Raw genomic sequence first — 27,625 nt, 5'->3', positions numbered from 1 at the left:
TCTTATTCCCTCCAGTGTCTGTCTGTGGTATTGCAAGTTTTCTGGTACTACGCAGCAAGCCTTCTGCCTGCTCTTCTTTGTGCTCAGTAGCCCCAAGGCATTCAATTATGCTGGCTCCATGTCAGTACCCCAAATCAGGGAAAACAAATACCTGTCCCTTGGGCAGCTCTTCAAAAAGGTGGGCTGGCAAACTCATGCTCTACTCTTCTCCCTCCCTCCCAAGGGAGGAGTCACAGTTGGGAGCCTTCTCTCATTCATGCTGAGTATGCCAGCCTTTGTCTATAGCATTGTGGGCCCTCTGTTGCTGCAGAAAGCCACCCTCTTCCCCTTGCTTTCATTGGTCCCCAGGCATCCAAACTATCCCAGTTCCATTAGCATTCCAAGTTAGGTAAGAAAGGAACTAGTCTTTGGACAGCCCTCTGAAAAGCCAGAATATTGGATACATGTTCCACTCTTCATTTTCCTCCAAGGGAGGATCTGTGATCCAAGCTAACTTGTGCTGGCTTGAGAGAGGACCAATCATGGGTAAAGTAAAAAGGCTCTTCTTACTCGTTTCAATGTAGTTCTTGGCTTTGTGCTTCCTGGTGTAGTGGATTGAATTATGTCCCTCCAAAACTCACTGAAGCCTGAGTTGTATCCCTCAAGTTTTATGTATTAGAAACTTAGCCCCCACTGTGACTATTAAAAGGGTGGGAAATCCTATTATGGTAACTGAAAGGTGGAGCCTTGAAGAGATGATTGGATTATAGGATCGTGTAGTGAATGGATTAATAATGGTCGTCAAGCTTGTGAGTCTGAGGGCCTTAAGAAAGAGGAAAGTTTGTCTCTCTCTGCTCCCTCTGCCTCCACCATCTTGCAATGTGAGACCCCCTGGGTCACTGTCACCACCACCTGATGTGCTCCTTGGACTTTGGACTTACCAGCCTCAGAAACTGTAAGCAATAAATTTTGTTTTCTTTATAAATCACCCAGTACCATGTATTTTGTTATAAGCAACAGAAATGGACTATTACTCCTGGGATATTGAAACTTCTTAGTTGGTTTCTAGAGTTCTCATAAAGATATTTTGGTCTGCAGATTGTCATTAAGTTAGTGACTCTGGGGAAATGTGGGCTGGGACTTCCTATTGCACCATCTTACTGACATCACTATCTCATCTCTTTCTTATAATGTGATATTTCATTTACTCTAAAATATCATCAATTGTAAGACACATTCCAATTTTGGAGATGTTAAAATGTGTAGAGGGGAAAAAAAGATCTATGGCAGTAGTACGACACAATCTATAGTAAGATGCACCATGGTCTTGTTATGGCAATCCAGGAGGGAAGGGATAAAGGTAAAGATGGGAGGAGGGAGGAGAGAGGAGAGGTAGCTAGTGACACAATGGGATGTGACCTCTCCCTAAGATTACCAATCTCTGAAAGGGATTCCAAGCTTACAAAATGCTATGTGACAGAATTTCTTGGGGAAGCTGAAGGTGCTGAGTTCTGTGATAGGGATAATGTAGACAAAAGAGAAAAGTCTTGTACAAATCACAGGAATCTCAGGCAAGAACAAACCATGAGGTCACAAATCCCAGGAATCTGCAGAAATTTTGTGGAGGATTTGGGTTTTCCCATTCTGTGGAATTGTCAGGGCTGTGAGGCATTCATACAAAGCTCTCTGTGGACTAGGACAGCCCCAGCTGGCACCAGGCTACAAAAATAGCATGTTCCCAGATCACTTGACCCCCTTTAGTTCCTCCTCCACGCTAGCCTGAGTGTTCTTCCCAAAGGGTGAATGTGATCATGCTATTCCCCTGCTTTAAAATTCTCTGTTGTCCACAATCTAAAATTTCTTAGCCTGGTATCCAACACACTTCACAATCTGGTCCATGTATATTTCCAGCCTCCTCACACAGGACACTCTAACTACATAAACATCGTACTGTTCCCTGAAACACTAAGCCTTCCCTTCCATCTGAAATAGGCTTCCCCTTTCCCTTACCTAGTAAACACCTACTCATTCTTCAAGCCCAAATTCAATCATCCTCTCAGCTCCCCCCTCCCCTCTGAAGAGTTAGCCATTCCCACCCGTGTTCACCTGGCACTTTGTTCACAGGAGTTTCTCTTCCTCTTAGTACCTTGCAGGAAGGACTATGTCTTATTCACTTGTGGGCCCCAATGTCCAGTACGAGCCAGGTTAAGGACCTCCCCTGGGCTCCTACAGCACCCTGGGTACAACTATAATGAAACCTATCATCCTGCATTGTAATTCTGGGATTATGTGCCAATCTTCTGCACTAGAGAACACAGCGACCACATTGTCTTCAATACCAGTATTCCCACTTACTAGGAAAAGGAAGGAGGGCTGGCCCATGGCTCACATGGGAGAGTGCGGTGCTGATAACACAAGGCCATGGTTTTGGATCCCTATATAGGGATGGCCAGTTTGCTCACTTGGGAGAGCGTGGTGCTGATAACACCAAGTCAAGGGTTAAGATCCCCTTACCGGTCATCTTAAAAAAAAAAAAAAACTAGGGAAAGGAGGGGAAGGAGGAAAATAGGGGAAAGGAAGAAAGGACAAAGGGAAGGAGGGAGAAAGGAAGAAAGAGAAAGATGAAGGAGAAAATAAAGGAAGTTAACAAAAAAAAAGTCAGAGTGGATAGACTAGTTGGGATTTGAAAGCATGGACTTACACAGAAAACACAGCATGAACTAGGTCAACAAAGAGCAAATAAGATTGGCCAGGGGTTCATGTCCCAAGATCAAAGCAGGTGCCTAGTACATCTGTCCTGGGCCTGACTAGCAGCAGAGACCACAGTCACAGCAGTTGTCACTAAGCCTCCAGGTCTGGAAGGATAATCATACCAAGCTTTCCAGGCTGAGAGGGGACCAGTAGACCTAGCTTGAGAGTGGATATAATGAAGAGTCTGGCCTTGGGATCAGACATACCTGATTTAAATCCCAGCTCTGCCAATAGGTCAGGTCATTTAACCTCATAGAATTTTCTTATTTTGAAAATGGGGACACTGCTACCTTAGTATGGATAGTATGGAGATCAGAGATAATAGCTGTACAATAACTGGCACTCAATAGGTGTTTGATAGATGGCAACTTTTATACTGGGGTATGTGCCAAATTCACATGTGCAAGTTTGGGTTACTATGCTTAAAATATTTTGTGTGGACATTTTCAAGAAGCAGGAAAATGTGTGTGAAATAAAAGTGCTTTGTAAACTGTAAAGCGACCCACAAATGTAAGGGGATCATTTGAAACGTCTTTTATAGCTGGGAAATATACAGGCTTTAGATTTGGGCAGAAGTATGTTCAGTTCCTGGCCCTGCCACTTACTTGCTCTGTAATCTTGAGAAAATCACTTTCTCTTGTCAGTCTGTTTCCACGTATGACCAATGCAGGTAATTCTACTTCATAGGGTTGTTGTGAGAATTAATGAGTGTAAATTTCCTGGCATTTCTCTTTCTGGGCAGGCAGCAGGGTTCCTATCTGATTGGTGAGGTCATGGGTAGGGTCAGTTCCAAGTGTTGTGCCAGAATCACATTCTGCCAACTGACTACAAAAGAAGACGGCCCCTAACTCTGGAAGAGCAGGGCCCCAGATTGGCAAGAGAGGTAGAGAGGAATCTTTTGTATTTGTTAGAGGAAAGCTGGGTGAACACTAAACTTCCATGTAAGAAACACTGAAATCTGCCATGTGGAGCCAGGCCTCAACAAGAGGACAGGAAGCCAGCCATGATCCCTGCCAAGCTGTCCCAGCCTTGGGAACTAAACCATTGCTACTAAAGGCAAAGATTCTCATTACGGATTTTAAGATTTCTCTTATCTTATCTCACCCCTCAGCCCCTACTCCCTGCCACTGCCATTGTACCTAGGCACAGAAAAACCAGTCAATAAAGTTGAAAAACTTCTCATGCTTGGTGCTGACTTCCCACAGAGCAAATGGCCCAGGGCCATATCAAGAGGCCATACTGGCTCCTGTGTCCAGGCCAGCCTCCCAAGCAGCTTCTCCTGCAGAAGCCAACAGGGGACTATAGTGAAAAGAGCATCAGCTCAGAGTCAGGGAAGCCCAAGTTTGAACTCTGGCTCTACCATATATCTGCTGTGTGACCTCACAGCAAGTGACTGCACCTTTTCTCACTTCTCACTTCTGTTTCCTCATTTTATTCCCTTGATGGTTGCCATGACAACTAAGTGTGATAAAGAATGTAAATGTGACCAATAAAATCAAGAGCGAGCAGTGGATCCTCAATTAACATTAGTTCCTTTCCTTTCCCCCTCCTCCTCAAAGTCTCCAGAGACTTAGCTGGCTTTCCTTTGCTATTCAGAGCAGCCACCCATCTGTCTTTCTTGGAATTCAACTCCCTTCCAGAATTCCCCATTTCCCCAAATAAGTACACAGGTCCTTTTCATTGAAGGGTTTTACTGCTAATCACTCTGGGGAAAACAGAGGAAGGTCGGGGTGCAGGTAACAAGAAACAAACATGGAGTGTGAAGGTCCCTGGATCATGGCACCCTGAGGGCTTCCTTTTCATTCCTTAGAGCAAACCTCAGATCTCTTCTCCAGACCAAGGAGGCCCCTTCCATTGGGAAGGCTGGTCCTCCCAGCCCAGAGATCTAGAAGCAGAGTTGGGGCACAGCAGGTCGGAGACAATGTGGAGAACCTACAGACAGTGATACCTATCACAGGTACTCCCTCAAAGGCCAGGGGACTGCTACCCTAATGACATGAGCATGTTCTGAGCCTACCCTATTTCTCTTTCACCCCAAGTAGGTGAGCCAAGACTGGGTCCTCTGACTTTCCAAGTCAAGAAATTGGCCTGGTAATAAGCAAGGATTTTTACTCAGAGTCCCTTCTCAGGACTTCCTTAAGGTCCTGGCTTCAGAGGCAATAGGAAACCATTCTCCAAAGTGGGATGAAAGGTTTGAGGTCAAGGTGGCAGCAGCAGATCCTAAAGATCTTCCTCCACTAGGTTGGGATCGCTCACTCTCTCTCCCTTGCTCTCTAAATAAAGCTCTTCTTCAGCTGGAATCTTTCCCAGCCTGCTCACCCAAGTGTGTTTTCTGGTGACGGATGAGATTTGAGCTTCGGGAGAAATGTTTCCCACACAGTGTGCACCGGTAGGGTTTCTCCCCTCTGTGGGTCCTCTGGTGTGCTCCAAAGTTGGAGATATCACTGAAGGTCCGCCCACATTCGGCACACTCATAAGGCCTCTCGCCTGTGTGGGTGCGGTGGTGCACGCCAAAGCTGGAGCTGTTACTGAAGCTCTTCCCGCACTCACAGCAGATGTAGGGTGCTGGCTCCAGGTGGGTGCGATGATGCACGGCCAGCGCGGCACTCTGGCTGAAGCTCTTGCCACAGATGTCACAGCGGTAAGGCCGCTTGCCCAGGTGATCTTGCTGGTGCGTAGTGAGGTCTGAGCGCCGCCGAAAACTCTCCTGACATTTGGGACATTTGTAGTGCTTCTCTTCCAGGTGGATCCGCTCATGCCGGATGCGGTTAGAGCTTCTAGAGAAGCTCTTGCCACATTCAGAACACTTGTAAGGCTTCTCGCCTGTGTGGATCCGCTGGTGGGTTCTCAGGTTGGAGGTGTTATTGAAAGTTTTGCCACACTGGACACATATAAAGGGCTTCTCCTCTGCCTCTGGCCTTGGATGAGCAATGGGGTCCCCTGGCTCTTCAGCTGGGGCAGTGACTTTCTGCCATGGCTTTTTTGGATGGGTTTCTTGTGGCCCCTCCAACAGGCTCTCCTGCCCAGGCTCCTTCTCCCCAGGTGGGATCCGGGAACCCTCTGAGTCATCCACTCTCCAAGGCTTACCCCCTTCCCCTTCCTCAGGCACGTGTGGTTCTGGACTCTGCTCCTCCTCACTGCCCATCTCTGAACCCTGAGAATGAACACAAACGGCCAACACCTTTATTTCTTGGGTCAGGCCAGACCACAGGGAATGTTTTGTTCTGGCTGAAGGGGTGTACACCTTCCCCTGCAACCATCCATCAGAATAACCTCAATTAACTGGAATACTTGGATAGAATGCCTTTACTTACTAACTTTCCAGTGACAAACGTTGACGGATATATAAAGCTACCCACCAGAGTAAACAGAAGGCACCAGCTTTGTCTACCACTAACAGATGATATTTGTGCAATCTGTATAATGTCACTCTTCTTAATGCCACTAAACTGTGACAATCTAGACTATCATTCATGTGCAAGTAATGGAGTTTCCATTTGGGGATGAGTTCAATTTTCCTGCATAACTGTAACTTAACTGAAATTCCTTGTATATTTAATCTTTTTTGAAAAATCTTCCTTAAGAGTATCCACCTCTTTGCCTCTTTCCAAAATGAACAGAACCTCTAATTCTTAAGGCTCTCCTAGTTGTTCATAAGGCCCAGTTTTTAATCCTCTTAAGTGTTCTGCCACCCACCTCTCCCTCCAGACCTCACCATATAATCTAGCAACTAAAGGTTAACATCTGGGACCTCCAAGACCTACTGCAGGGCCTGGGCTGTGTCTGTTCTGATTGGCTAGCGCCCACTTCCACCACACTCTCAGACACCACACAAAGCTACATACAAAGCCACACATACACACACTCACACCACACACAGCCACATTATCACATGACATGCACCATACTCACACACCACAAACACACTCAGCCACACTCTCATACCACACATGCACACCAGTCACACACAGCCATACATACACCACATGGTCATACACGCACACACATCACACACAGTCACATGCACACAGCCACACACACATGTACATATAGCCACATACAAGGCTACACACTCACACACCACACACACACAACCATACTCTCACACCACACACAGCCACACACACACTGCAACACACTCACATACCACAAACACACAAGGATACACACAGACACAGATACACAAACCACATTCCACCCCCCCCAACACACACACATAGCTAAACACATACAGTGTTTAGCCCCCCAGCACAGGGCCTGCTTATGCAAACATCAGTAAATGCTAGCTAAGCTGCATAGACTCCTTTGGGTTCCTACAGCCAAGGACAGAGGAGGGGAAGAAAAAAGAAGTACTTCCGTAGGATGAGAGTGGTGGTGTTTCCTCTGGGCCTTGAAGAAACAATAACATTTCAAAAGGCAGAGTGCGCTGGTGCTGACGCTGTCCAGAGTGACATGAACAAAGGGATGAGGGAGGGAAACACAAGCTATGATAGGACACTGATGACAGAAAATGAAGGATTGATAATTCCTTCCAGTCAGCAAGTATTTTTAGAAAAAAGAAACAGAGCAAAGAAATGGGCAATGACTACATTTAGGGTTGGATTACAATAACACATACTGTCTTTATAACTCTCTGTAAATTATTCAACCACTCTGAGCCTCGACTCCCTCATCACTAAAATCGTGATACCTACCTACACTGCAGGACTTTGTATTAGAGAAAATGCCATAATACACTCAGCAGAGTGTGTGACATGTACTGGTTATTCAGCAAATGACAGCTGCTGTTACAATTGTTGAAGACTTTCAAAAGGAGAGAATGGAACTACAGACACGAGAGGAGGGAAAAGGGGAAGAGAAAGGGGGGAAAGTGAGAAATTGGTAAAGGGCCATGAAAAATGAATAAATTGTGTAATGATAAATATAGTAATTATCCTGATTCAAGCATCACACATTGCACACAGGTATTGATACTCAATGCTGTACCCCACAGATATGTACAACCAATTATGGTTCAATAAAAAATAAAATAAAATACACCAAAAAAAAAAAAAATTGCCGAAGACACTGTGTCCTAGACCTGTGAACAATACAAGAATGAAAAAGATCCTTTAAATAATCTTGAGAGGAAAGAAAAAAATGTTTTAATTTAAAAATAGTACAAGACTACATAATCTTCCAAAACATGAGATACAGAAAGGACCTCAATTCTTTAAGGAGCATAAATAAGCAAACATTTTCTGTAAAGGGCCAGATAGTAATTATTTAGTAAATATTTAAGACCATAGGATCTCTGTTGTAACTACTCACCTCTGTCATTACATCAAGAGAGCAGCCATAAACGAGACATAAAGGAATGTGTGGCTGTGTTCCAATAAAACTTTATTTAAAACAACAGGAGGCAAGTTGTAGTTTACCAATCTCTGTTAGTGTTTCTTGGAGAATTTAGATAAGCAATATGAAAATAGGCTTGCTTCACTTTCAAAAATGCAAGTAAACACCAGAAACTATTCATTCCTTGATACTTAAATTCACTGCTCCCTGACCATCCTTTTAAAAATTACAGACCCTCCCACACTCCCAGTCCCCCTGCCCTACAGCACATCTCACCATCTGACATTCTATTTATTTATGTCTATTATTTATTGTCTGCCTCCCTTGCTAAAACATAAATTCCATAAGAACTGGGGTCTTTGTTTTGATTTATTCACTAATGTAACTCAAACTCCTAGAGTAGTGGCAGGCATATACAGTAGATCCTTAATAAATATTTGTTGAATGAGTTGAATAAAGGAAGGCCAGTCCTGTCTCTAGAACCGATTTCATGCTTACTTGAGCCTATTCTCACCCACTGTTCCTCAGCAATCTCCTGATTCCTGCCCACTTTCTCCTTTATGCGCCCACAGAATCTTGTGCTTGCTTTTACAGTGATTTGCTATTACCTGTTTACATGTCTTTCTCCACTAGTACTTCATAAGCAACTTTAAGTAAGGAACTGGGTCATCTTAGTAATCACCTTCTGCAGCTCAAGGCTAGGTGCTCAAATGTCTTTTGAATGAATGAGTGAATGAATGTGAATTAACTCCTCACCCCTACCCACCCCACCTAGGGCTCCAGCATTTCTATCCATGCAATGAGCTACACGGCCTCCACTCACTTCCAAAACTGCTATTCTGAGAACCTATAATTTACCACCCTCTGGCTCTTCCCAGGGCTGAGTGCTGGATTATTGTAAGAGCAGAAAGATGTAGGATTATGATTATCACCCTCAAACAGTTTATGAGACAGTGTCGTGAAATAGACCATGCACTCCAGAAACTGCCATACAGTGCAGAAGGTTAAGTTCTGGGGGACAAGGACAGAAACTGTGCCTTAGTCACCTTCGTACCCACTCAGTGTCTAGCACAGCACCTGCCATGTTACTTAGGAACTAATAATAGTTAACATTTTTTAAGCTCATATTAAGTGCTAGGCCCTGGACTAAGCACTATATATAAATCATTTCACTTTTACAATTATTATCCTTATTTTAGAGATGAGGAAACTGAGGCTCAGAGAAATTAAGTAACTTGCCCAAGAGCACACAGCAAATAAGTGGCTGAACTGGGACCTATGCCCATCACTCCAAAGCCGGTGCTTTTAACCATTCCACTATATTGGAGGGAGAAAAGGAGGAAAGGAAAGGAAAGAAAGAAAAACAGTGCCATGGGAGTTCAGATGATACAGGCATATCTCCCTGACAAGATCAGGGATGAGCAGCTTCACGGAAGAGGTAATATTTGAGCTGGGACTTGCAGAGATAGGGAGCCCACTACCTGAGAAGAGTACAGCCAAAGTACAGAGACAATTTCATATCGCGTTTCAGAGATTTGTGGGAGAAAGGGGCCTATCGGGCTTGTCTTCCTAGAGGTTCAGCAGCACAGGGAGGAGCAAGGGTGGAAGGGATTGAGGTAGTGGAGAAGGGGCCAGATCTAAGAGCCTAGAATATGGGGCTGTGATTACAAATGATGAAGGCCAAGTCAAGGGCTGGGAGGAGGGAGGGAAGAGAGGAACTCGGAAAGACCAGGATCAAGGTGTTGAAGAACAGGGACTTGCACAGGGGAGTTATATAACGGGTCAGAGAGAGGGGACCAAAGGAGATAGAGGGTCCGAGGGGATGGTCCGAGAGAAGGGGCAAAGGTTGCAATCAGAGGTGTCACAGGACCAAGGCCCAAGAGGCTGGGTTGTGTGTTGCGGGGCGAGGAGAAGCTGATGGCGGAGTCCAAGGGTACAGGGTTCTGGAGAATAGGTGCAGGGTTCAGAGATGCCGGTGAGATTGGGAGAGGATGAGCGGCTAACCCCAAAGGTAAGATCAGTGGCAGGGGGGTTGCAATACTCAAAGGCCAACAGGAGAAGGGCTGGGGGTTAAGGGTGGGGACAGCAGCCTCATCGCGCGGGCCAGGGGACGGGGACAGGGGTCGGGACAGAGGGACCACAGGGCCCCTCTGCTCCCCACTGGGTCCGTGGAGCAAAGCAGCAGCCTCCACCTCCTCGGTGGGAGGGAAGGAGTCGTGCTCAGAATTCCCCGCGAAGTCGTGTCCGCTTCCCCCCACGACCCCGGGCCCAACCCGGACCCACCTCTCTCCCGCCGCTCGGTCCGAGACAGCACCGCCTCGGCAGGCTAGGGAAGGAGCCGGAGACGGAACCCAGGAGAGGTATACGCCCTGCCTCTCCAGGATTGGCTTCTGGGGACGGCCCTTCCTTCCTATTGGGTACAGTAGCTGCCACAACGCAAGAGACACAGGCGGGATCGCCAATAAGCTTTGGCGTCGGGGTTGGCATGCTGGGAGTTGTAGTCCTGAGGAAGATTGCAGGCTCGGAGAAAACACTTGCCAAGTTCAGAAAGGAGATGAGGAGACTGGGTTCCCCTCTAAGGTCGTCGGATTTCCTCCTGCGCTGCAGCGATCGAGCCCAAGGTGCAGGGAAGTTACAGAATACGCATAGCTAACGTACGTGACCTCCAGGGGTCACGAACTCAGTTTCTCTACTTTGAGTTGGTGACCCTTGACATCCAGGGAAACCTAGTGTCCAGATCTCAGTCAAGGTTTATAATTTAAAAATCAAAGGAGTGTAGAACTGGAAGGGAGTTTAAAGATAAAGTAACCCAGTCCCCTTGGTGAGGGAAGCTAAATGTCCCCTGTCCAAGGAACAACCTCCAGGCCTGCCAACGCCCTGTGTGGGGATTTTTCCTGGTCCTCCATGCATCCCTAGCTAAACTTACAGTCGTTCATCAATCCAGGCACGACAAGACCACCACAGTGTCCAGGATTCAGATTTTCTTTTCCGGGTTGTTGTTTTTTTTTTTTTTTAATAGAGGCTAATCGAATATGTAGGCTAACTACAGGCTTCTCGTATCTGAACGGTATTTCAGTGCAAAGAACAAAGAGCATTGACTTCAGGGCTAGATAGACCAGGTTTGTAAACCCAGCTCTATTGCCTAGCCATTAGGAGTACCAGTTTCCTCCCCTATAAAATCCCTGGCAGAATTGTTGTAAGGATTAAATGGGCTTATATATAGCTATATAGATAGATATAGATATGTAGCTAAGGATTAAATGAGGTTTCTACACACACACACACACACACACACACACACACACACACACGCGCGCGCACAGCTCTGCTTCCACAAATGTCAGTTCTCTTCCCTGCTGGTGAGTTCTCTCATTAGGTGTGGCCAGGGTGAACAATGTGAGTTAGTTTTAAGATTGGGATATTCAGGAAAGTATGTTTGAAACTGAATATGGGTGAGTGAAATATAAATACCTGAGGTACACTATTAGCTTATAAATTGATAAAAATAAAATAGTAGAGGGCCAAATCAGGATAAAATTAGAGCTTTATTGTGAACTGTGGTTAAAGCTTGCTTGAATGGACTCAGAGCTGTTTGGAAACCAATCTCATAATGTGCTTTTCTCTTACCAACCCAAAGCCTTTCCCCACAACATCTCATTCAAAATGAAAATCACAGCATGCCAAACAACAAATACCAAACTTTTATTTAAGAACTGTACAAAAGCAAACATAAAATTCCACTTGGGCACTATGATGGTTAATTTTATGTATCAAATTGACTGGGCCACAAGATGCCCAGATATTTGGTCAAACATTATTCTGGGTGTTTCTGTGAGGATATTTTTGGATGAGATTAACATTTAAATCAGTAGACTAAATAAAGCAGATGGCCCTCCCAAATGTGGGTGGGGATCATCCAATCACTTGAAGGCCTGGATAGAACAAAAAAGCTGGCCCTCCCCCACTTTTTTCCTGCCTTCAGACTCGAACTAAAACATCAGCTCTCCCTAGGTCTCTAGCCTGCCAGCTTTCTGACTGGCACTACACCTCACCTTTCCTGGGACTCCAGCTTGCTGTCTCACCCTGCAGATCTTGGGACATGCCAGCCTCCATAATCATGTGAGCCAATTCCTTATAATCAATATCTAGATAGACATATAGACAGACAGACATCCTATTGGTTCTGTTTCTCTGGAGAATCCTGACTAATACAGTCACTAACAGAGAGAACTTCTGACAGATGGAAAGATCCAATTCCTGTTGGGTAGAAATGTGTACCCATATGCAAGCTGATAGCCAATATCCCCACAAATAGGCCAGATCACATATGTGGTGTGACTTGAAAGTGACTAGGCTTCTTTCTGCAATCCACACCCAAAAATCAGGTTCATTATTTTATCCTCACGCCTGGTCTACCAACTTTTTATTTGAAACCAGTACTCTCTGTTTGCTACACAAATAGTCAAGTCTTCCAGTATAATGGTCTTGTGGAAAAAAGCTTCTATACTGGTGATTTAAAATGCCACTTTTTCTAGCTCAGCCTGTCTGAATCTCAGGAAGGCATTCAAAGGGGCCAACACAACAGACTGACTCATCTTTCCAAGGCCACACACAGTTGAGCTGCTCTGTTTACAGCTGTGCTTCCCAGCTCCCTGATTGTGCTCCTAAGGCTTTTCAGGATTATGGCTACTGCATTTAAAGTCCCTGTACCTCATTATCATCAATAGGTAAATTAGCTTTTGCAAACATGTACATTAGCTCTGATGTCACCAAACTATACAGTAAACAGCATCCAGAAAATGGAAAAGGATGGCATATTTTACCCCCACTCCCACCCCCATTACTAGTGAAAGAAGGAAGTGTGTGTGATCCAAAATATGTTTACTTTTAGAAGGCCTGAACTGAAAGAGAGAAAGAGAGAAAAGCAACCTTGATGGGATAGTAAGAAGTCAGGGGTGGGGACCATAACTTCACAGCTAAAAGCCCGAGTGCAGGATGAGGCAGAGAGAAGTTCTTCTAAATATCCCCTCAAGTAGAGAACTCTTTCCCCTGAACCTGCACTGTATCTCAATGACATACATTCAACAGCCCCACCTAAACCTAAACTGATCGTTCATGTGGTTTTCAGGAATTCTTCTTCCAAAGCAATGGGAACTTCAAGTCCCTAGAAGAAAGGCAGGATTCAGAAGTGAGCCCTGGAAGAAAAGCAGTATGAATAGAAACCACAAAAGGGTCTGGATTTGGGTTAAGCAGAAGAGACGTTCCAGAATCAGGTGTTGGGCCTGGAGACTGATACCCAGGGTGCTGGGCTGGACAGTCATGGGAGCAAGTAATGAGGCATGTCCCTAAAAAGAAGGAGCCGTGAGCCCCTGAAGGGCTGAGCCAAGGTCAGAGGGCCAAGACAGGATCATATCCCCGAGCTCTGGGGCCTGCAGGGGTAGGAAGGAAGGGTTCACCTTCAGGGACACATCTCCATTAGCTCGGCCTTTTCCTTCTGGCTTGGAGACAACTGACTCCTCTGATTTCTGTAGTTCTGAACAAATAATTAGAGGTGCTGTGTTTTTCCCTCCATCATGAAGACAAGGTTCAAAGAAAGGGCGAAGGGGGCCAGAGAAACTGTGGGTGAAAGTAAAGATGTGGGACTTGTTGGTCACATTGTAGAAGGAGATGACTCCTGCTTCGTAGTCCAGGAAAATTCCCACACAACGGGGAGGCTCTTTCAGGCGGAAAGAGGTCTGTGGGGACGTGAGAGCTTCATACTCACTCCCATGAGTCTGTCGCACAAGCCAGTGTCCATTGGCGGGTGAGGCAGTGACCTTCCCCTTCCTGGTCACTGACTCACTACACACCCCAAGGATCCACTTGGTCTTGTCTCCCACGTACACCTCCCAGTAGTGACAGCCAGCCGTGAAGTACTCGGAGCCTAAGACGCTGACGACAAAATCAAATCTCTGGGGGTTGTCGGACACAGGCTGCTTTCTGTCTCCAAGCCTCACACATCTCCGGTCCTCAGACAGGATGAGTTTGGGATGTGCCGTGTCGGGGTCCAGGGTCACCACCACTACAGAGAGTCACAGAGAGTTGAGGTTTGGGAAGGGTGGGTCTTAAGGGGTCTTTGGGAGTTTTAGAGGGAAAAATAATCTCTAGATCTGCAATCACTGTCCTTGGCTCATTTTAGTTTCATGGATCCCCCACTATATGTACCGGAATGAAAGAATACTGTCTTTCAAAGAACAGGTTTCCTGGTAGGATACAAAGTAAAAGATGGAAAAGTTCTTCTTCATCTGTCTGTGAAGCTGCCTTAATCCTGAGGAAATACTACATTTGTCTTCCATGTTCCAAAGGAGTCTAATGTACGATCATAAACATAGGCTTTGATGTTAGACTTTGCAGTCACATAGGATGTCTGAGTGCCAGCTCTGCCACACGCTAATTATGTAACCTTGGGCTTGTTATTCATCTCTAAACCTTAGTTTCCTCATCTGTAAAACGAGAATAATAACAGGACCCATGTTGTAGAGCTGTCATGCAGACCTGAAGAGCTAATACATGAGATAGTGCCTCGTTCCTACCCTGTGTGATACTTACGTTGTTACCTAAAGTTATTGCTTATTATCATTTTAAATTATAATTTTAAGGATTCTTCCTTAAAATTGTGGATTATGAGGGTCACAGGGAGTCTCCCTCCTTTCTCAAATATGAGAAATGGGGTCTTCTTGAAGTTAAATCCATGATTGGTTGATGTGCTGAGATTAAGCCAGACTGTGAATGTGAGACTGGAGGGTTTATGAGTTACCAGAACGCCAGTCAAGGTGACCTGGTGTTCTCTCAAGTGGCCATCTCATCGATTCTATTGTACCCTGCCTGAAGGGAGATAGTGTGAACAGGAAGGGAATGAAGAGCCTGGAAAATTGATAAGGACCCCAGAGCAGTGACAATAACAGATCCCGTTCAAGCAGCAGCAAAAAATGCAAACTATTTAGGAATAATTTGAAGGAGAGTTGTGCAAATCTTTTAGACTAAAACTAGAAAACCTTTTTGTAGCCTATATTGTTGGAGCATCTGCCCAACCCATTCCCTTCTCTGAGAATCTTTATCACCACCCTCCCCCTATGAGGAAATTGCTCTGCAGAGAAAGAAGAATGTGCAAGATTTGTAGAAAGAGACAGGAGCAGTGCCTATTCATCTGATTGTGGGATAGGAAGGACTTCCCAAACCTGAAAGCACAGAAAAATCTACACAGGAGAAGGTCAATAAATTTGACTTCATGTGTCAAGAAAATACTATAAGGGAATTAAAATACACATGAAAAATAATCTGTGACATATATGACAGAGTTAATATACTTTAGTTAATATACTTTAGAGAGAGTTAATATACAAAGAATCCTCACAAATCAAAAAGTAGCCCAAAGAGGACAGTAGCAAAGTCACAAAGAAGAAGTAGAAATACCCAATAAACTTAAGAAAAATCTCAAAAATCATAGAAAACCCATAGAAGATCAAACCTGATATTTATCAGTGCTCTGAAAGAGGGGATTATTTTCCAATCTAAATGTGACCCCAAAAAATCACAAAGATTTTAAAAATTTTGATAAGCAGATAAACAGATGTGATAAAAATAAAACTATTATAGTCTGTATTCCAAAGGAATGGAGCAAATTCTAAGGTTACAAAGCCTTAAAAAGGATGAACTCTGACACGTGGATCAATTTGATTGGTGTAACTTACCAAAATGCAGCCGGGCTCTTCTCCAGCCTGAAGGACATAAAAGGGGATTGATTGTTAAAGCAATGGAGAAATCGAGGACTCCCATTGAGTAAGGGTCAAATATGGGGACAGTGCATCACACCTGAGTTTGCTGCAGCTCTTTTCAACTCTGTGAAAGAAGAAACAAGAGGGATGAGCTATCACTGGGAAGATCCAAACAGGAGATAAGTTGGATGGAAGTTATAAGAACATAGGAAACTTACTCAGTTCACTCCGGAGTTTCTCTAAGGAATAAAAACATTTCAACAATGAGAACAAGGGCTTCTACATTCCCATAATGCTGTAGTCCCATCCCAACCACATTCCTAGAGCAGATGCTCAATAGCCATACCCTGCAACTTCCCCACACAGGAGTGTTTGCAACGGCGATAGCTCCCAGCTGTGGGCCATGGGTCCCCAGAGATACTGCAGAGGGTCACAAATTCCTACCTAAGCCAAACTTTACCTGCAGACCAAATAAATAATACATCCCACACTTATAGGTGATGACAATATGAATGTATGTAGATACTGTAGGAGAACAGTAAAACTTCATTTAAAACTATCACTGAGTTGATTAGATTTTATCATGAACATTTTCTCAATATAAAATAAAATAGATATGTTTCATGTCTGCAGATTATTTTTTAATGTTAAAAAGAGGTTTTCATACATGAAGTGGTAGGGAAGCTCTGCTCCAGCACATTCAGTTTAACGAGGATCCATGCACCTTGGACCTCACCTAAGGGAATTTCATGCCTGGGTGATAAAAGGGACTTCCGGGTGGCTTCACCTATGGGAGGTACGTTTCTTCCTGGTAAAACATTTCTCTTTTAGAGACTAGGTAACAGTTGTGCGGGAAAGAGGAGCAGGGAATACTTGAGAAAAGAGGCCTTTGAGAGCCAAGAAATCCCCAGTCCCCGTGGCCTGAATTACCCTTGCCCCTCCCTTCTGCTCCAGGAAGTGACATTGAGACACTCATCCTAAGGCAAAGATGTCAGCAGAAGGAAGTTCATGCCACAGATGACGAGAGGACTTACTGAGGGCTTTGTGGAGTCTTCCTAAAAATGAGAGAGAGAGAGAGAGAGAGAGAGAAGTGAGTGATCACATCCTGCCCTTTTATCGGGGGCCCTCGAAGGCTCATCACTCCACCTCCCACTATCAGTCCTTAATCCAGTCCCACATCCCAGAAGTCAGACTCTGGAATCCGATGGTACTGGTGCCACTTTCCCGATGATCCAGCCTGCCCAGGACTTTGGTTCCTCCATCCTCTTCCTTTCCTTTGTGTCTGTCTGGTTTCATTTCTGCTGTTTGTGTGGGTGTTTCTGTGTGTTTGTAACTGTGGTGCATGAGTATATGTCTTGCTGCCCTTTTATAGCCTGCTGTTTATGAAATCTAAGGTGTAAACTAGCTAAAGGCCTGGCACTGACTGGTTGACATGGCTTTATTATTCTCTACAGTAACTCTGCTGATGCTACATGCTACAAATTTCACAAATTGGAAGGTCCCAGAAGGTTTGGGGGCATATGTGTATGCTTCATATGCTTCGAGGGGGAGTACTTGTGGCTTCTGTGGAGAGGCCATCTGGCCTACATTTTTCCCTATCTAGCATTGGCCCTGCCAGAGAATTGAAGTTATACATCTGAGTCCACTGCCAGCCCCTGTGCTGAGGGCTGGGCCTGTGTTCAGCATTAGGCATTGGAGCAATGGAGCTGTGTAGGACCCGGCTCCTAAGGAGCTTATGGTTTACTGTCACCATTTCCACTGCTAATAGCTTTCATTTACTGTGTCCTGTTCTTATACAGAGGTAGGCACTGAATCCTCTCAATGACATGAGGTGCATAGAATTATTTTCCACATTTTACAGAGGGGTGGTCCATGGTTTACAAGGATATGAAGTTTGCCCAAGGTCTTCAATACTAGTTTACCACCCAGCTAGTAAGTGGCAAGGAGGCAAGGTTCAAAGCCAGGTCTGTGTGACTCCTGAGTCGAAGGCCCTCACCATTACACCATACCACTCCCTTTGCTCCTGGGCAGACAGGCCAGAGTGTCGACAAGTTGGGAGCAAATGTAAGGAGGAAGAGAAGAGATGCCAAAATCATTGAACTTGGAGCCATCTGGCCCAGTGGCTTGTCTTCCAAGTTCTACTTCAAAAGGGTGTCTTACTTTGACCCTCAGTGGCCCCCAGCAAACATTTAATTCATAAAGACCAAATGGCAGTAAGGGAAGGAAGTTCCAGGCACTGTGATAGATTTTTTTTAAAGGTTGTCTCTTTTAATACTGAAAACAATCAGATAAGGGAACTTATTATCCCCACTTTACAGATGAGGAAATGAAAGCTCATAACAGTAAAGTGACTTATCCAGGGCCAGTAAGTGGCAGACCAGTGTTCTGAGTCAGGTGTTGCCGACTCCAGAGCCTGTAATCCTTCGGCTGTGTCACACCACCTCTCAATGCAGAAGTTGTGTGAATTCTTGAGAGTCTCATACATCACATGTGACCATATTAATATACTTCTAAATAATACGTAGACTTCCTTTTTAAATGATTGGTGGAAAGGCTGCTGAAGGGAGCTCGTGATAGTCGAGACCTGTGAATTTTGACCACAGGCATCCCCTCACCCACTGCCACCAACTCTACAGCCCCTTGACACTGGAAACTAAATTCCGATAATATTAATGGAGGGTACATATATACATATATAATATAATAACAGGCTGTCTGCATTTATGCAAAAGGAGAAAGAATATGTTATTTGTTCCCTACCCCTTACTCTTTACATATAATTACCTTTTTCTTTTGCATGGTCTGAGAGAAGATTTTCTAGAGGAAGGAAAGGAAAAGAAAATGAGATTCTTTGCTGTTACCTTGAGGGTCCCTGATTCCCATGATTTTACCTGCTCTTGAACCTGTCTACCTCTGTCTATATCCACCTCTACCTCCCTGACCCAGCCCTTCATTATCTCTCATCTGGATAACAGAAATGGCAGCCCAGATTGTCCACCACATCCTGTCTTACCCCCTCTGGCCTCTTCTCAGCACTGCATCCAGAGTTTTTCAAACCATAATTCTGATCAGGATATCCCCGTTCTCTGCTTTACCACTGCTCTTAGGAGAAAAACTAAAATCCTTATCATGATCTACAAGGCCTCCCATGGCCTAGCCCCTGCCTAACTCCCCAGCTTCATCCCCTGTCACCTATTCCCTTGCTTCCACACCTTTTCAGCCCCTCAAATGACTGCTGCTTTCCCCTGACTATGCTTCTTTCTCAAGCTATGGAGTTTTCCATTCCCTCTTCACTCATGACTTCCATTCCTTCAAACATCACAGCCTGAACCTTCAAGCTTGATTGGTTTCTCCTGGTCATGGTCTTCTTGTGGGAACTTTCTTTCATGGCATTTGTGCACAGTTTTTTTGCATAATTATTTAATTCCCATAATCTCCCGACTAGACTGAGTTTCAGCGGGGCGAAGGCTGTGCCTGCTTTTACTCACCATTGTATCCCCAGAATCTAGTACAGTCCAGGGCATTTAGTAGGTAATTATTTGTTGAATGAATAAAAGTTTCCCCCATGTTCAACCTACATGACTCCCACAGAATGAGCTCACAGACAAAAATCACCAAACATACTAGAAGGCAAACTATTACAAGTAAGAGGCAGTAAAAACTGGAAGCAACAGTAGACACCATCACCACCACTACCACTGAGAACAGCAGATGATGGAATTTCCAGGTACAGAATTTAGATTAGTGGGCACTGGAGGTACAGAAATGAACAAAACAGAGAAACATCTCCCCCACACCCAGCCCAGGACACTTACCTACCTCCATCACCTGTTCATAGAGAAGCTTTTCTAGAAGAGACAGAGTGATGTCAGCTCAGCTTTAAGATAAGGGCTTTTCCTAACAGTCATAGTTGTCCAAACATGGCCCAAGCTGCCTGAATAGGACTGACTCCTTGTCACTATAGGTGTGTGACCATTTGAAGGGATTAGAGGGTCTTCAGCCCGTCACGTGGAGGGATGAATTTTGGATTATGTGACTTTCAAAGTCCTTTGCACCTCTGAGATCCTACGAAATGTGACCATTTTTATGAGGGTTTTGTCCAATGGGTACAATTAGATTTCTTGATTAGAAGACTCTAATTAATTGATTAGCTAATTAGAAGGCTGGCATGGTCAGTTATTTTCTAATTTCTCAAAGGATGAGAATTCACAGCTCTGCCAGGGGCAGTTTATTTAATTCCCTCCGCACTATGAGTTCCTAGGGCACAGCTCTACCATTTCCTCCCAGCCAACTTGCAGGGTCTCCAACCTATGGATAGGCATCATGTCTACATCTACTTCCTTCCAGCCTTTTCCCAGAGCAGTCAGAGTCCCACTTCCTGTAGTCCTGGGCTCCCTTACCACTTAGTTACCTTTTGATTTTCTTTGCCTCCAGATGAGGAAAATGCATGCCACGTTGAGAAGCCCCAGGACAGGCACAATCACAGCAAGAGCCACTGCTAAGGATGAGACCCTCCCCGGAGATGGGGCTGAAACAGAAACCACCAATGATCACCCTCAGGGAGATGTCTATGAGTTTCTCTCATGCTTCAGGTGGCAGATGGTTCAGGCACATCCCAACTGTCTCCATCACCTCTAGGAGAGACCTCCAGACAAGATTTGTGAGGCTCTTTGCTTCTCTTGGTAACTCAAATCTTGAATGAGTTTAAAGATAAGTGAAATGTTCATCTCTCAGGATTACTTTAGATGGTCCTGCCTGAAGACAATGGTTTAAACTCAGCTTCTTAACCGCAATCTCATCCTGCCCTATAATTCAATGGAAAAATAATCCAGGGACTTCAGAGAATGGAAGGTACTCTCCTCACTAAACACATGTAGTCTTCTCAAGAACACTCACCTGCCTCCTAAAAACCCTCACTCTGCATTGGAACACCAGTCAGCAACCTCCTTGCCCTGTGCACTATCAGCAGGTGCACAACCATTTCTATGGCTCCACAGCAGTAGGCTTAGAGCCTAGGCAGGACAGAAAGGAGAAAAGAAAGAAGAAAATCAAGGGTACTATAAAAAGTTCATGGAAAGATTTGTATTATCTTTAAATTCTATTTTTCCATGAACTTTCTGAAGTACCCTCATATAAAAGGAAAAAAAAGAGCAGAAGAGGGCTATGAGCAGAAGTGGTTGAGAGCCAGAGGTGGGTGTGAGTCTAAGCTCAACCACTGTGTAGCACTAGGCAAGATTTCAGATAAACAACCTAACAATGAATCTTAAGGAACTAAATAAGCAAGAACAAACCAAACCCAAAATTAGCAGAAGAAAAGGAATAATAAAGAGCAGAGCAGAAATAAATGAAATTGAGACCAAAAAAAAAAAAAAATACAAAAGATTGACAAAACAGAATGTTGACTTTTGTGAGAAGAGAAACAAAACTGACAAGCCATTAGCTAGACTAAGCAAGAAAAAAGAAAAACTCAAATACATAAAATCAGAAATAAAAAAAGAGACACTACAATGGATACCACAGAAATACTAAGGATCGTTAGAGACTATTATGAACAACTATATGTCAACAAATTAAAAAGCCTAGAGGAACTGGATAAATTCCTGGACCCATACAATCTACCAAGATTGAACCAAAAAGAAATAGAAAACCTGAGCAAACCAATTATAAGTAAAGAGATTGAATCAGTAAAGTCTCCCATTAAAGAAAAGGTCCAGACCTAATGGCTTCACTACTGAATTACACCAAACATTTAAAGAAGAATTAATACCAATTTTTTTCAAACTCTTCCAGAAAATTGAAGAGAAGGGAATTCTATGAGGTCAGCATTACCCTGATACCAAAACCAGACAAAGATACAACAGAAAAAGAAACATTAAAAAGATCATTTACCATGATCAAGCAGGATTTATCCCAGGAAGCAATGATGGTTCAACATACCCAAATCAATAAATGTGATACATCACATCAAAAGACTGAAGGACAAAAACCATATGATCATCTTCATTGATGCAGAAAAAGCATTTGATAAATTTCAACATCCTTCATGACAAAAACCCTCAACGAATTAGGTGTGGAAGGAACATACCTCAACACAATAAAGGTGATATACAACAAGCTCACAGCTAATATCATACCAAATGGGGAAAAGCTGAAAGTTTTTCCTCTAAGAACAGGAACATAACAAGATGCCTGCTCTCTCCACTTATATTCAACATAGTACTAATAGTCCTAGCTAGGGCAATTAGGCAAGAGAAAGAAATAAAAGGAATCCAAATTGGAAAGGAGGAAGTCAAATTGTCCCTGTCTGCAGACAACATAATCTTATATATAGAAAACCCTAGGACTTCTGGTCAAGATGGCAGAATAGACAAATCAACTAATTTACAGCTATTAAAAAGCAATGACAGCCAAGCTGGGGCCACTAGAGCTCAGGGGACGAGGAAGAGAGACCTGTGGAGTGCATGAATGCCAGAGAAGCCACAATAAGAGAAAGAAAAATCTCTCTGACCATTTCGAGTCCTGGCTGCTTCCAGGCTGGAGCTGCTGAGCTCATGGAGCAGGAGCCAGCAAAAGCTGCAGCTATGCCCTTCCAATGAAGTTGCATGGAGGTGGCAGGGGAGAAGAGGGCCTTGGTGGCCCCCAAGCCAGCAAGACCACTAATTGGTTCCCGTGGACCCACATAGGAGAGAGGAGCCACAACAACTGAAAAAAAAGGAGCCATTCAGAGGCCGGTGAGTCATTGCAAGGGACCAGCGCATGGCCCATCCCATGAGAAGTGTTTACAGCACAAGTGGTAGAGGAAACAGGCTCATCGGGAGAACACTGGGACACAGCAAGAAGAGCTGATCTGCCCCCAAATCAGCACAGGACCACTCAGAGGAAACTGATCAGGAATATAGAATTGCACAGGGTGCAGTTTGATGAAAAGACTCAAGCCCAGACCAGTGTTTCTACACAACCCAGGTGCCTTGGATTTCACTAATTCCAGAAGTCCTATAAAGTCAACTATTAAAACCTAAGCTGCACAAAAAGCCTTCCCCAGGGAATCAACAGCAAAGCAACAATTTAGCTCAACCACTGAGCTCAAGTACTGGTTCCCACAGGAAGTTCTCCCACTTTAGAAGTAAGCAAAGGACAACGAATTAGTTTCAGTGCAGAGTTAAGTGGTGGGAACAGCAAATAACCCAACACAGAACTGAAAGAAAAAACAGAGTACCCACAACCAGAGACAAAGTTTGATATTAACAAGAAAAGGTCTAATTTCACCAAAGAACACCTATAACACCTAGAAGGACCAGAAGTCCTCTGGGCTATCAAGCCAGAAAGGGGGGATGACGAGGCACACCACCAGCATCACAGGGCCTGCCCAGAGTCTTGAGGTCTGGAGCGGGGACTGGACCCCCTCCTGCAATTAGACACACTGCCATTGCCAACATCAACTACGTAAGGAGCATGCCAAAAACATCACCTCCCTGTGGGAGGGCCACTACAATAACCACGGCTGCCATGAAAGAGGCTAGACGCCAAAACCACCATGCAGATGGTCTGCCAGCCACTGGAGGGCATTGACACAAGGAGAGTCACCAATAGAGACCAAAGAAAAGAAGAGGATGTCTCTCCCCACAAAGCCCATTTCAGAGTGACAGAAGAAGCACCTGCTGTATGATAATAATGGGGAGCCTGAGCACACCTCTCAGCATTGGACAGATCATCTAGGCAACAAATCAACAGAGTAACCATTACTCTTCAGAAAGAGAGAATAAATCTAGGGTTATCAGAGGGGGGAGGGAGAGGGAAAGGAGGATAGGGAGAGATTGGACAAGGGGCATAAAGAATAAGCACGATTTGTAACAATATATATGCTAGTAATATTGATTTGATCAACATTTGTCTACATTGAACCCCAAAAATATGTATAATCAATTATGATTCAATAAAATTTTTTTAAAAATAAAAACCTTAAAAAAAAGAAAACCCTAAAAGCTACACCAAAAATCTCTTAGAACTGATCAACAAATTCAACAAAGTTTCAGAGTACAAAACAACATACAAAAATCAGTAGTATTTCTATACACCAATAATAGATGGAGCAAATGAAAAAGAAATCAAGAAAGCAATCCCATTTATAATAACTACCAAAAAAATAACCCAAAATACCTAGGAATAAATTTAACCAAGGAGGTTAAAGATCTCTGGAAGGAAAACTATGAAACACTGATGAAAGAAGTTGAAGAGGACACACATCCCATGTTTATGGATTGGAAGAATTAATATTGTGAAAATGACCATACTACCAAAAGTGATCTACAGATTCAATGCAATCTCTGTCAAAATATCAATGATATTCCCTCACAGAAATAGAAAAAACAATCTTCAAATTCATATGGAACCACAAAAGACCCCGAATAGCCAAAGCAATCCTGAGCAAAGAAGACAAAGCTGGAGGCACCACACTACCTGACTTCAAAATATAGTACAAAGTTGCAGTAACCAAAACAGCATGGTACTGGCATAAAACAGACACTTGGACCAATGGAACAGAACATAGAATGCAGAAATAAAGCCATGTATTTACGCCAAGTGATTTTCTACAAAGATGCCAAGAATATTCATTGGGGGAAAGGACAGTCTCTTTCATAAATGGTTTTGGGAAAACTGGATGTCCACATGTAGAAGAATGAAACTAGACCCTTATCTCTCACTCAAATGAATTAAATCAACTCGAAATGAATTAAAGACTTAAATGTAAGGCCCCAAATTATGAAACTGCTAGAAGAAAACATAGGGGAAACACATCAGGCTATTGGTCTAGGCAAAGACTTTATGAAGACCTCAAATGCACAGGCAACAAAAGCAAAAACAGACAAATGAGATTATATTAAACTAAAAATCTTCTGCACAGCAAAGAAAACAATCAAAAGATTGCATAGACAACCTGCAGAATGGGAGATAATATTTTCAAACTATGCATCTGACATGGGATTAATATACAGAATATACAAGAAACTCAAACAACTCAACAACAAAAAACCAAATAACCTGATTTAAAAACGGGCAAATGAGCCGAATAGACATTTCTCAAAAGAAGACATACAAATGGCCAACAGGTATATGAAAAAGTGCTCAACATCACTAACCATTAGGGAAATGCAAATCAAAACCACAATGAGATATCATCTCACTTCAGTTAGAATGACTTTTATCAAAAAGACAAAAAGTAAAAACTACTGGTGAGGATGCAAAGAAAGGAATGTAAACTGTTGGTGAGAATGTAAAATTAGTACAGCCATTATGGAAAACAGTATGAAGATTCCTCAAAAAGCTAAAAATAGAAGTACCGTATGATCTTGAAAAAAAATATACCAAATGCTAGCAGTGGTCCTCTCCAATGTATAAGATTATAGGACATCTTTTGGTTTCTTTAAAATATTCTGTATTTTCTCAAGTTTTTTACAATATACATGCTTTATTCTTAGAATTTAAAAAATTTGAAAATTCTTTATAAAGTTTCCACTAGGGTAAGAGTTTTTCTCTGGAATCACCATGTGCTTCAATCCTGTTTTTCTCCCCAGCTTTTCTCCCTACTATGATCATGGCTATGGTCTTCTCTTGGCCAAGGTCCACATTGCAGATGGTACAGGACACATTCCCCAGAGTGCTGTCCCTGACTTTGCTGGACACTTCTATTTGGAAGAGCCCAACTTCGTCCAGGGAGTGGGCTTCTGACAGGGATAGAAGTTCCCTGCCTTTAGGTTCTCTCCACTTGGCCCAAGGCTTTGGGAACATCCCACTGACCTGCACACCAGCTGGATCCATCCAGCTTCACAGCCCTTCATGTAGATGTCAGGATCAGAGCTTAGAACCAGAGAGAAGAGCTTGTCTGGCTGAACCAGCCCAGAAACAGACTGGCAGGGCCATAGCAAGGGCTTAGACCTAGTCAAGCCCTATCCCTTCAATAGCTTCCTCTGATGATCAGGGGCAGCTATTGGTGGAACTTCAATGTCTGCCCTCTCCCCACCCCCATGGTCCTCTCAATGGGATAAGACAGTCTCTAGCTTTATCCTAATACCTTTCAAAATCTAGAGACTGCATCACATGATTCAGATTCTTTTGAGCACCCCAGTCTCCTTTTAAAAATTACTTTTCCTGGTTTATTCCCAGGTTTCAGAACTAAAAAAAAAAAAAAATTTAATTTAATTAAATAAATAAATAAATATTACTTTTCACTCCAGGGGACTCCATGTTTGGAAAGAGTTTCTCTATCAGTTACTGCGTGTTTTAAAGTACGTAATTGATTCTCCCCCTCTTTTTGGTGTGCAACTCTAAGTTATGACCAAAAGATTATCAGAGGGTGACCGTGTGGAGCTGGTGTCATTCTAGCAAATGCAAACACATTGGTTTGGTTTAGTTTGGTTTTTGGTAGAATGATTTTTTAAAATATTGAAGTTAGTTTGAGAAACACTATCTCTACCTTCCTCAACCTTTGAGTACTCAGGAACCCCAGGAGAGGACGTATTAAGTAAATCCTTGTCACAGCTTGGGATTCTGGGCCTTGAGGACATTTCCTTACAGCCACCGTTATGAGTTCCTTGATAATGGAGCAAAGAAAGATGACCCAGAGAGGAAAAGCTATTGCCTGAGCCACCAAGTCCTACAGGTTACTGATTGTATTTAACCAGGACCGGCACTGTACAGTGTTTTCAAGACGGTTACTTCCTCATCAGCACCGCCTGGGCCAGAGTCCCAGCTTCAGCTGAGATCAATGGACCTGGCTGGTAAGACTGAGCCATCGGGCAAGTAAAAACTGCATTGCAGATGAAAGAAAAGTCTAGTTATGGAAGGACAGAGCCCTGCGTCTCCTGACGGAGCTCATCCAATTGCCGCAAATGACCGCGGGCACCTCAAAGCCATCCTAACCTGCAACCTGCAGGGTCACGGTGCTCTCTCGACTCAAGTTTCCAATCTGGATCTGACATCGGTACGGCCCTTGGTCTTCCAGGCGCACGTCGCGGATCTGCAGTGTGACACTTCCCTCTCGGGCGTCTCTCACCAGGGTCGTCCTCCCTTTGTATTCCGGCGTCAGACCTTCATCCCGGTCCTTCCCATCACGGAACACGTGAACGGCCTGGGAGGGCTGCGAGTGTGGGGCCCGCAGCCACCTCACCTCCGTGGGCACCGCCCCGGGCCAGAGGGAGAGCGGGCAGAGAAGCGCCGCCGTGCCCCCCAGCGGCGCCAGGTGGAACTGGCTGGCACCCCCTGCGTGCGGACAAAGAAGGGACTGAGATCCGGGAGGGAGTGATGGGGAGAGAGAGCTAGGGAAGGACTGAGGGAGAGGATATCCCCGGCGAAGAACAGAGCCTGCCTGGGAAGGGCATTGGAAAGGACTCGGGGAAGAACAAAACCCAAACAGCAATAAGGTCTCTGGCCAAGCTCCTTATTCTGGGGACGCCATCGTCAGATATCCCTGGCAGGAAAAGAGGTTCAGAAACTCCTACCCAACACGTGTGACAGCAGCTGGAGGAAGACAAGAGCGAGGAGGCAGCTGGACAGCCAGGAGCCAGAGGAACGTGCCATCTCCATCTGAACTGGGAAGACAGACACAGGGAGACACAGAAGAGGGCTGGTGAGCTCCATGTGACAGAGGGTATAACCTAGGAGCTGGGGCCCCACCAGAGGTGGCATCTCCTAAGCTCTAGAATCACACAGAGTGGCTTCCAAGCCCAGCTCTGCTGCTTACCTCCTTGTAACGTTGTGACAACTTCTCTGAGACTCTGTTTCTTCATCTTTAAAATAGGTCCAGTAGCAGT

The 27,625-nt window shown here is 44.3% G+C and overlaps 2 protein-coding genes across 2 annotated transcripts; both read right to left on the bottom strand.

Moving 5' to 3' along the window:
* Nucleotides 1-4,421: 4,421 nt before the first annotated feature.
* Nucleotides 4,422-10,390, bottom strand: ZNF691 (zinc finger protein 691). Its single transcript, XM_063106753.1, has 2 exons — nt 10,348-10,390; nt 4,422-5,884 (listed from the first exon to the last, which is right to left on the bottom strand). The coding sequence occupies exon 2, from the start codon at nt 5,873-5,875 to the stop codon at nt 5,021-5,023; it is 855 nt and encodes a 284-aa protein (XP_062962823.1). The 5' UTR covers nt 5,876-5,884; nt 10,348-10,390; the 3' UTR covers nt 4,422-5,020.
* A 3,019-nt stretch (nt 10,391-13,409) lies between these two features.
* ERMAP (erythroblast membrane associated protein (Scianna blood group)) lies at nt 13,410-27,398 on the bottom strand. Its single transcript, XM_063106949.1, has 10 exons — nt 27,313-27,398; nt 26,736-27,082; nt 20,230-20,346; nt 19,634-19,666; nt 18,603-18,635; nt 16,853-16,873; nt 16,037-16,057; nt 15,916-15,942; nt 15,795-15,821; nt 13,410-14,125 (listed from the first exon to the last, which is right to left on the bottom strand). The coding sequence occupies exons 1-10, from the start codon at nt 27,396-27,398 to the stop codon at nt 13,410-13,412; spliced, it is 1,428 nt and encodes a 475-aa protein (XP_062963019.1).
* Nucleotides 27,399-27,625: the final 227 nt, after the last annotated feature.

This window comes from Cynocephalus volans, chromosome 8 (assembly GCF_027409185.1).
Source record: "Cynocephalus volans isolate mCynVol1 chromosome 8, mCynVol1.pri, whole genome shotgun sequence".
NCBI classification, from domain to species: Eukaryota; Metazoa; Chordata; class Mammalia; order Dermoptera; family Cynocephalidae; genus Cynocephalus; species Cynocephalus volans.
This window is presented reverse-complemented; position numbering and strand designations above follow the sequence as displayed.

Excerpts from the sequence above, each read along its gene's own strand:
- ZNF691 (XM_063106753.1), bottom strand. The coding sequence starts at position 5,875 with ATGGGCAGTGAGGAGGAGCAGAGTCCAGAACCACACGTGCCTGAGGAA.
- ERMAP (XM_063106949.1), bottom strand. The coding sequence starts at position 27,398 with ATGGAGATGGCACGTTCCTCTGGCTCCTGGCTGTCCAGCTGCCTCCTC. Across the intron at positions 19,667-20,229 it reads GAGGCAAAGAAAATCAAAAG|AAAAGCTTCTCTATGAACAG; the intron begins GTAACTAAGTGG and ends TGTCTCTTCTAG. Across the intron at positions 16,058-16,852 it reads AAGACTCCACAAAGCCCTCA|AGAAACTCCGGAGTGAACTG; the intron begins GTAAGTCCTCTC and ends TTTATTCCTTAG.